Source organism: Strix uralensis, chromosome 21 (genome assembly GCF_047716275.1).
Source record: "Strix uralensis isolate ZFMK-TIS-50842 chromosome 21, bStrUra1, whole genome shotgun sequence".
NCBI lineage: Eukaryota > Metazoa > Chordata > Aves > Strigiformes > Strigidae > Strix > Strix uralensis.
This window is the reverse complement of record NC_133992.1, coordinates 8,636,350-8,645,127: the sequence shown is the minus strand read 5'-3', so window position 1 is coordinate 8,645,127 and position 8,778 is coordinate 8,636,350. Positions and strand designations below refer to the sequence as shown.

The following is an 8,778-nucleotide window of genomic DNA, read 5'->3' as shown; positions in this document are numbered from 1 at the left end:
ACCTCCTGAAAACCATCTTTCCACAGAGGTCTGAGCACAGGGCTGCCTGTACTTGACTGCTGCTGTCAGCCCTTGGTGGTGGGGGGTGACTTGTTGGAATACAACTTAATTCCACCCCACCATTCCCCTCCCCAGCTGTAATGGTTAACTGGAATGGGTAAACACTTCAGCCAGCCTCCTGCACTCTCTAGAGTTGTTACAGAGCAGGCTTTAGGCCATGTAGTTACCATAAAATTTATTTGCTGTTGGCTGCTTTCTTGAAGTTCTTGGGTTTTCGATGATGACTCTTGAATTTCTTCTTTAAAGGGCCTGACTGTTTCTGTAGAGAAAAAAGTGAATCAGCTGGTTTCCAAAACCCAAATCCAGCCCTGCCCAAGGTCACTTAAAGAGGAGAAAGGGAGCATGGTCTGCTTTCCCAGCCAGCAGCTTTCCTTGCCCAGCCCTTCTCTGACAGGCACAGGGTTCCATTAGATACAAACAATGACTGTCTCCTCATAGACATGAACCTGAACTTCAGCCAGCCTTTCCTTCCATAAAGGATCCAGCCCCTCAGGGCTGCCTTAGAAAGTTAAAGGTTTATCCATCTTTATGTACGTAATGTCTGCCTGCTTCCCAAACTGCAAGTGATCAGGGTATATGTCCTGTAAGGCAGGACCTGGGCAGCTCCTCCAAAGAGGCAGAAAAAGGGTCTAGAAAGACCCCGTGACCTCAAAAGGGTTTAAGTAGTGTTTGCGTGCATGGGGAGGAAGATTATGGAACCCCCAAGACACTTCAGTCTCCCTGTTAAAGCGAGCGTGCAGCAGGATCCCACCAAAGAGGAGATATTTATACAGGCAGACAGCCCTAGTTACAGCAGGCAGGATAAACATTTCCTGGTAGTAATTCACACCTCGGGATGCGAGTCAGGGGCTGGCCCATGGGGAAAGTGTATTTTCCTGAACAGCTTTGCACCTTCTGCTGGTTCTCAGCCAGGAATAGACGAGACAAACACCTACAGGATGGGATCCCAGTTCCACGCTCCCCTGCTGCCGCACGCCGCGGTGTGACTCCCACCTTTCCCCTTTTGTTGCCAACTGCTCTGCTGACACCCGTTCTTCCACCGTCCTCCCCATTCATGGCACCGTTCTGCTTGGCCCCGTCATCCTCGCTGTCTGTTGCGAAGTCATCGCTGCCCTTTGTGGTTTGTGGAGCTGCTGGGCTCTTTTCTGGGAAGAGCGCAGCTAAAATAGAAAGATTTTGTTCAGGATCAGTTCCCTGCACACGCAGGTTCTGCCTCCCCTTAACTTTACTTTGAGGGCATCGTAAAGGTGATTTGCCAACCTGCTTCCACTCTCTGAGCACATACACCTCACTGCTGAAGTACTTGGGAAATAAACACACTGGTGTTTTACTAGAATCGTGCCTGGTGCTCTCACTAGCCCCGTTCTGGGAACGGCTCAGCACAGGCAGCGCTGTGGTGTTACACCTCTGCTCTCCTACAGCAAGGCAGCGCCTCCAGAGGTAAGTGGCCGGGCCAACTGCTGTCAGACTCACGGACTTGCTGAGAAACAAGGAAAGTAGGGATACCTAACGCAGCAAATCCCGGTGGATCTTGTATCCCTCCCCTCACACCTTATGTGATCCAACTCTGGTTTTTACTTAGTGATAACTGCTATTTCTTATTTGGTGGTGGTAAGCTTTTCCAAAACCCACGAATCTCCAGCTGGATGAAGTCACGAGCAGCATGGAGCAGGATGAAGAAGCCGGGACAAAATTAGCTGGCAAACTCCCTTCAGGACACAATACCAACGTTCTTACTCACGTGGGTACAGGTCACTCATGCTGTCATCTGTCTCCTCTCCATCCTCATCACTGGACTTTGGCTCCCAGAATTCCTCTTTTCTGTAAGGCTGCCTGCTCCCGTTCATCTGGTCATCGGGGTGCTGCGTCCGCTGCTTCTTCTGTCGCAAGCAGGCAGGGACATACTCCACTCCTTCCTTCTGACACTCCTCATCTAGCAGTGCGAGGCATCAGGCAGCGCTTAGCAAGGCTACCCAGTCACCCCAGTCCTTTTCGTTCCAAGCTCTAGCTTATATTAAATGCAACTCAGCAGTATGTCAAGCTCCAACTCTAATATACATCCATGTAATCTACAGTGATAGTACAGACAGGTAAGATGTTAACACAGAGACTGTGCTGGACGTGTGAACCACCCTCTCTGGGGTGGTTTTAGAAATTTTTAGAAGTTTCAGAATGGCTCCTCTCAAGTAAGGATGTTCTAAGGTATTCATTCACTAGGGGCCAATTGTTGCCTATACCTGGGATCTTCCTTCCCAGCTGAGGAGCACGCACAGCAACAGCAGTACATTACTGTCAGTCTAAAGAAAACTGACCCACTCCCTTCATGTAGATCTATGGGAATCTCAACAGCTCAGGGAAAAAAAGTTGTCTGGATATATCTTCAGAAAAGCTACTTACATGTTTTTAGGGCCTTCTGATAGCGCTTCCCTTGGACATGACGCAGCACGTGCTCTGGAAACTTGTTGATGTGTCTGAGAGTCAGCTTGCAGAACAGCTGATGTCTGACAGACACAGAAAGAAAGAGCCAGCAACAGAGTTTAAGTATGCTATTATTTAGTAACTTTTCACTTATAAGCACTGTGCTCAAAGCTGAAAAATACTTTATAAAGACTTTCCCAGTCTCCCAAACCCCATAAACACTCAAGAACTCTGTAAAGCTTTACTGCTTTATGTCTGAGACTGAACAAAGTGTGAAGCATAACACACAAGAGGAAGAATACATACAGGTTCTTTGTGCTGGGCACTATATGGGGCTCAAACTTGCCATAGTCGAACTCTCTGGCTGTCTTTATCAGCCGCTGATACTTCTTGCCATTAGTATAAGCCTGCAGCACCGACAGCCGACATGGCATCTCGTGGCCTGTCAGCCTGCATCTCACCTGAAGAAAAACGATGTCTGGTCAGGGAACCTCAGGGCATCTCCCCAGAGCTGGGGAGGGCAGGAGAGACCTCAAGCTCCCACCAGCGTCCTCCTCCCCGGCCCTCCTCCCACTTACTCAGCGGGAGAAACCCCTCCGGGACAGGGAGCTCGCTGGGGCCCAGTCCATCTGCTGGGGTACCCTCCCCGGCCTGCTATCCACCGGCCTCGCCCCCCCACACGGCCCCTCAGGGAACGCGGCCCCGGCATCCCCTCACGAACCCCTCAGGGAGGCGGCCCCCGTCCCCCTCACGGCCCCCCTCCGCGGGCGGCCCCGGCCCTCAAGGCGCCCCTCAGTCCCGCACGGCCCGGCTCCAGCCCCACCTTGCCCGGCTCCGCGAGGCTGAGGAGCGGGTGCTGCCGCAGAAAGAGCCGCTCCTCCTCGGGCGCCTCAGCCGTGGCCACGCCGCCGACAGGCCCCGGCCCCGCCATAGAGCGGCGCCGCCAGACGGGACCCGCCTCCACTTCCGGTGCCGGCCCCGCCGGGGAGCAGCCGGCACCATAGAGAGGGGCGGCTAGAGAGGGCCCGGCCTGCCGCCCCGCGCCGGGGACTCTCTAGGCGCGGAGGCCGGTGGCGGCGAGGGGAAACGGGGGCGGCGTTGCCATGGCGATGGGGAGACTGCTGCTGCGCGCGGGGCCGCGGCTGCTGCGGGAGCGCCGGGGCCGGGTGAGGGCTGCGGGGAGCGTGTGGGGGGAGCGGGAAGGGTGAGGGCTGAGGGGAGCGTGTGGGGGGAGCGGGAAGGGGCTGAGGGGAGCGGGAAGGGCTGAGGGGAGCGTGTGGGGGGAGCGGGGCCAGGCCGGACCCGGGCTGAGGGGAGCAGGAAGGGGTTAGGGCTGAGGGGCGCGGGACCCGGCCGGGTGACGCCCCGGTCCTGTCCGGAGTCCGAGTCCCCGCGGTGCTCGGCGCTGTACGTGCGCCCGGCCGGGCTCCCCCCGCTGCCGCCCTTCCGTGGCCGGGGCCCGGGCTTTGGCTGCGGTGGGCTGTCCTCCCCCCACCCGCGTCGGGGTATGGGGACCGGTTTCGCTGCGCGGGGCGAAGTGGTGTTAAAAGTGAGCGGAATCGGTAGCAAAAAGGCTGTAAATCTGTCCTTGTGCCGCTTCAGTGTGGCGGGAAGGGGAGGAAGCGGGAGGACAGGGGTTCATTTCCAGAACAAATTAAGATGGTGTGAACGCTTGCTGATAGCGTGGATAGAAAGGGAAAGATCATTTGCTGTGCTATAGTCAGCTCTGTAACTGGAATTTGATTTTATTTTTTCAAAATTATAGCCTAATCCATAGTGTTTCACAGGCAGTTGCTCAGATGAGACTTAAATCAATGGGTAAACAAAATTTCACGCAATCACTGAGGCAAATGATGTCATCTAGATACAAATTTTACAAAGCAGAGACACTACAAAGGATCTTTCTTATTTTATGTAGGTATCTCATTGCTTGATCAGAAGAACATTTTTTGGATATCCCCTAACTAAAGCAGGTTCTAGTCTGGTCCAGAAGTCTAAAGGTAAGAAAAGATTTGTTTGGGCTTCTTCCCTGTTTCAGCCTTATACCAAGAGGTGACATGTCCTGCAGGAATTTGATGTCTCCTCTCCTGTACAAATACTATTCCTCATTTTGTTTTTCTCTAGATGTTTGTTTAAGGTTCTGCAGACCACAAAGTTCTACAACAGCTGCTGACGCATCTGGAGAGGACACCTTACTGAAATGGGGCCTTTTCCTGGTCCCTCTGACCACGTTCTGTCTCGGCACATGGCAGGTACAAATAAATATTACATTTTTTCAAGAGATGAGTGGTTGAGGGCTGTCAGGTTTTTCCATCTATGGCAGTTTAATCTAGCTCAAATCGCATGCAGGGTAAAGATTTGCTGTTACTTTACATTTCTGTTTTCCAGGTGTCCATTTGTAAGTCTTTAAGGGAGAGATTCTTATTTTTTACACTTTTATTTCAGTATAAATATTTCCTCAAATTAAGGTCAGTAGCCTCCATTTTCATATCTCCAGTTACTCTGTTTTAGGCCAGGCCTGAGGAGAAACTTATGACAAAGAGTTTAAGGCTTCTTGCGGTTATTACTTTGTTCTGTTCTATTTTAGGGAATTACATTCGGGGAATTACATGGGGAATTACATTTGTGTTTGTGTACTTCTAGGTTCAGCGACGGAAGTGGAAATTAGATTTGATTGCACAACTGGCATCAAGAATTACATCAGAGCCCATCCCTCTGACGTTAGAGTAAGGAAACTGAGATAGTTTATTGTCTGCAGAGCGCTGACAGTGTGCTGGGGATATTAGATATGGTCCCTGCACTAATGAGCTTATACTAAACTGCATGAAAATTAAGGAATGCAGTGGGAATCAGGACGTGCAAGCAATTAGAAAGATAGACATCCTGTTAATTTTCTCATTTTTAGTAAGAGAGTAAGTGAATGCTTCCCTGTGGGATACTCGAAATGCACGTTAAAAAAATGACTCTCTGTTCAGGAGAATGGGGTAGGTAGTTCATACCATATGTAATCCTCCTGGAGAAGGAGGACTTGGTAGCTGGTGTCTGTGATGTCCCAAAGGGATTATTCCTGCAACTGGGAGTCTTGGATCAATAGCAGGCCCTGTCCCAAGTGTGGAGCAGTTGTGTTGGATATGAGAGAGATTTTTAAGGTCTCTTGGCCATATGGCACAACTGTCAAAACAGTGCAGTTGTTTGATTTTGTAGTCTGGGATGGAAAAGAAACGCTCCCTGATGGCTGGATCCACCTGCTGATCAGCTGTGTGTGCCACTGAAGGGGGACCGGGTTACAGATATCAGGGAAAAGAACTGCTCGCTAGATATGCACGATCATCTCGATTTGATTCACTGTGATAGTAATAAAATACTAAGCCAGCTGCTTATTCCATGAGGCGTTTGCCTTCTGTTTGCCAACTGGCTCTAGAGTGAACCATTAGGGAAAAGGAGAATCCCCACAATAAAATCCCCTGATTTGATTTGCCCGTTGCAGCCATGATTTTGTTTTCATCTTGTTCCATGCAGCCCCATGGAATTGAAGGAATTGGAGTACAGACCTGTAAAGGTCCGAGGGCATTTTGACCACTCCAAGGAGCTCTATATTTTGCCACGGTCACTTGTGGACCCTGAGCGAGAAGCCAGAGACGCCGGGCGGCTGACATCGCACCCGGAAAATGGAGCAAATGTCATCACTCCTTTCTACTGCACGGAACTAGGGTAAGTTAACGGAAGTCATGTTCATCTGAGCAACTCACTTCTGTTTTGAAAAGCTGAATCACGGTGGTTGGGTTTATATAAATCGCTCCCTCTCGCTTAAAAGGCGTCTCTCACAGTCTGTTAGGTCACCGAGGCTTGATTTGAAATTGTATTTAAATTCCCCTATAACATGCACTCAGATGACAAAAAAAGTGACACAAAACCTATGGATTGCTTCTTTCTTTGGTACTTAGTTCTAGGTAGCAGCAGGAATAAATTTCCTTTCACTCACGAGCCATACTTCTTTATGTAACTCTAGGGTCACGATTTTAGTCAACCGAGGATTTGTGCCCAAAAAGAAATTGAAACCGGAGACCAGGCTGAAGGGACAGGTAAGGGGGACACAGGGAATGTTGCGTGTTACCCTCTGCCCTTCCATTGCCCAGAGGCACTGCTGACACACCCAAAGGCAGGAGCCTCACGGGAGGAGTTCAGCGTCATGGGAGGTTACTTAGAGAGCCATTGCACTTTTCAAAGGCGGCAAACCTTTTCTTCCCACCTTTTTGTTAAGTAAATGTCTTTTTACAAACAAGGAGCTGTTCTTGATCTGCTTTTCTCCATGCTGTGTTACAGCACTGCCCCACTGCAGGCAACAACCACTTGGTTTTATAACCAGATCCTGCAAGTGCTGTTTTTCTATCAGGGCCTGGCATGCTGGAATATGAAATGAGCCTTGAAAGATTCCTTTTTTCTCCTCTGCATTTCTTTTCAGATTGAAGATGAAATTGATCTCACTGGGGTGGTGAGGTTATCAGAAACCCGGAGACCTTTTGTGCCTGAAAATAACATTGAGAAAAACCGCTGGCACTACCGTGACCTGGAGGCTATGGCAAAGGTGACCGGCGCTGAGCCCATCTTTATCGACGCAGATTTCAGTAAGTCAGAGGAACCCAACCCCACACTCAATTTACATCAGTCTCCCCCCCCCCCCCCCCCCCCCCCCTTTCTGTTCAGTTCATTATTTCCCCTGGGCACTTGCAAGGGTAGAATCATAGAATTGAGGTTGGAAAAGACCTTGAAGATCAGGTCCAACGAGGTATTGCATCCTTCTCTTCATGTGTTCTGCTAGGTCTACTCTTTGGAAGGTGGTAGGCAGCCAGCCCGGGGGAACAGTAGTGTGCTCAGAGGAGCTGCAGGTGGTGTTCGATGCCTCAAACACAACCGGCCACTTGCCCCACGGCTCTGCCTTGGGAACATGCTTGCCCGAGGAAGAGGAGCAGGGTATCCACTCGGCTGACTGCCCTCAGCCCGTTTCCCCCAGCAAGGGCAGCTCTACGCGGTGCAGACGGGATGTAACCTGTGCGCTGTGTTGTACCTACAGGAAGCACAGTCCCAGGGGGGCCCATCGGAGGCCAGACGAGGGTGAGCCTGAGGAATGAGCACATGCAGTACATCATCACTTGGTACGTTACCCAGCTGGTGTTTGACCTGCCACGTGTCTCTTGAATGTAAAGCTTTGCCTGGCATTCTTGCTCCTGCATCAGAGACTGGATGAGCTTTTAAGCTACAAAAGCTTTAACCTAAGTAACATTTGCACAGTGATGAAATAATTGTTTTATTGCACTGCAGCTGACTTAGAGAGGTCCAGTCTACCCAAAAAGGTATAAATGTGTGGTTTTGTTTTTTCATAGGTATGGCTTATGTGCTGCAACTTCATTTTTGTGGTACAGAAAATTTATACAGAAACTACATCTGTGAGGCGAAGGGCTCATCTCTTCTGTACTACAGCCAGGAGCAGACTTTGATAGAAAACAGCAATCTGATCAGCCCACACTAACTGAAGCACCGAGTTTCAAGGCAACACGCTCTCCGTGAGCCTGAGCAGCTATTGAGCTGCAAACAGACTTGACTCCAAGCTCCTGTCAGGCTGCAACTTGGAAGCACTGAACTTCAAAATTATAAGTGGCTGTTAAGACTATTGCATAAATCAGCTTCACTAGAAATCTCAAGGATGCATTTTTCTATCGGGTTAGTTGTAAGCTACAAAGTTCTAACCTCTCCACTGCTGTATTTTCCCCAAAACAGCATGGGATTTTCTGAATCAAAGTTTCTTTACACCAAGTAGTCACTCCTGAAGTCAGGAGTGGTTCACAGCAGTTGCATCAGAATAAATAAAGAGGGCAGGGAGGTGCTTGCCTTGTGCCTTGCATCATGCACCTTACATCTTAACAGTGACAGACCCACATCAAAGGTTACTGTGGCTGCTCAAGTCCAGCTGCGTAAGGCAGCCTGGGGCTCTGCAAGAGCCTGAGGAGGGTTCGCAAAACCAAGCAGCAGGTACCTCGGCTGGAGCCTTGTCAAGCTTGGTGGCCTCCCACAATGCCAGAAGACCATGTCAGGAAGGAACAGAAGGACAAGAACATCCAGATTCTTCTCCCACCACTTCAGCCTGGTAACGTGCTGTAACACCCTCTGTAACCCACCCTGTAACCACTGGAGATGATCTAGAGCCATTTCCAATTGAGATGCTTGCCTAAGCAAGCTAGGCTTAAAGCCAGAACTAGCCTAGCCCACTCAACTTTATGATCACAGTGTGCAGCTGAGCTGCTG

The 8,778-nt window shown here is 50.3% G+C and overlaps 2 protein-coding genes across 2 annotated transcripts; one reads left to right on the top strand and one right to left on the bottom strand.

Annotated features, from left to right (window-relative positions):
* Nucleotides 1-220: 220 nt before the first annotated feature.
* On the bottom strand, nucleotides 221-3,455 carry SURF2 (surfeit 2). The gene is made up of 6 exons (XM_074891269.1): nucleotides 3,302-3,455; nucleotides 2,785-2,939; nucleotides 2,458-2,561; nucleotides 1,802-1,993; nucleotides 1,054-1,220; nucleotides 221-319 (listed from the first exon to the last, which is right to left on the bottom strand). Exons 1-6 carry the CDS (start codon nucleotides 3,407-3,409, stop codon nucleotides 236-238), a joined length of 810 nt encoding a protein of 269 aa, XP_074747370.1. The 5' UTR covers nucleotides 3,410-3,455; the 3' UTR covers nucleotides 221-235.
* A 36-nt stretch (nucleotides 3,456-3,491) lies between these two features.
* SURF1 (SURF1 cytochrome c oxidase assembly factor) lies at nucleotides 3,492-8,355 on the top strand. Its single transcript, XM_074891268.1, has 9 exons — nucleotides 3,492-3,644; nucleotides 4,397-4,478; nucleotides 4,603-4,730; nucleotides 5,122-5,204; nucleotides 5,998-6,189; nucleotides 6,488-6,560; nucleotides 6,941-7,103; nucleotides 7,550-7,631; nucleotides 7,860-8,355. The coding sequence occupies exons 1-9, from the start codon at nucleotides 3,582-3,584 to the stop codon at nucleotides 7,924-7,926; spliced, it is 933 nt and encodes a 310-aa protein (XP_074747369.1). The 5' UTR covers nucleotides 3,492-3,581; the 3' UTR covers nucleotides 7,927-8,355.
* Nucleotides 8,356-8,778: the final 423 nt, after the last annotated feature.

Bases quoted from the DNA above. Each gene is read 5' to 3' on its own strand.
- SURF1 (XM_074891268.1), top strand. From the start codon at position 3,582: ATGGCGATGGGGAGACTGCTGCTGCGCGCGGGGCCGCGGCTGCTGCGG. The intron at 5,205-5,997 runs GTAAGGAAACTG...TGTTCCATGCAG, and splicing joins CCCATCCCTCTGACGTTAGA to CCCCATGGAATTGAAGGAAT. The intron at 7,104-7,549 runs GTAAGTCAGAGG...TTGTACCTACAG, and splicing joins CTTTATCGACGCAGATTTCA to GAAGCACAGTCCCAGGGGGG.
- SURF2 (XM_074891269.1), bottom strand. From the start codon at position 3,409: ATGGCGGGGCCGGGGCCTGTCGGCGGCGTGGCCACGGCTGAGGCGCCC. The intron at 1,221-1,801 runs GTGAGTAAGAAC...TTTCTATTTTAG, and splicing joins CATGAGTGACCTGTACCCAC to CTGCGCTCTTCCCAGAAAAG. The intron at 320-1,053 runs GTGGGAGTCACA...TTTTCTCTACAG, and splicing joins TTGGCAACAAAAGGGGAAAG to AAACAGTCAGGCCCTTTAAA.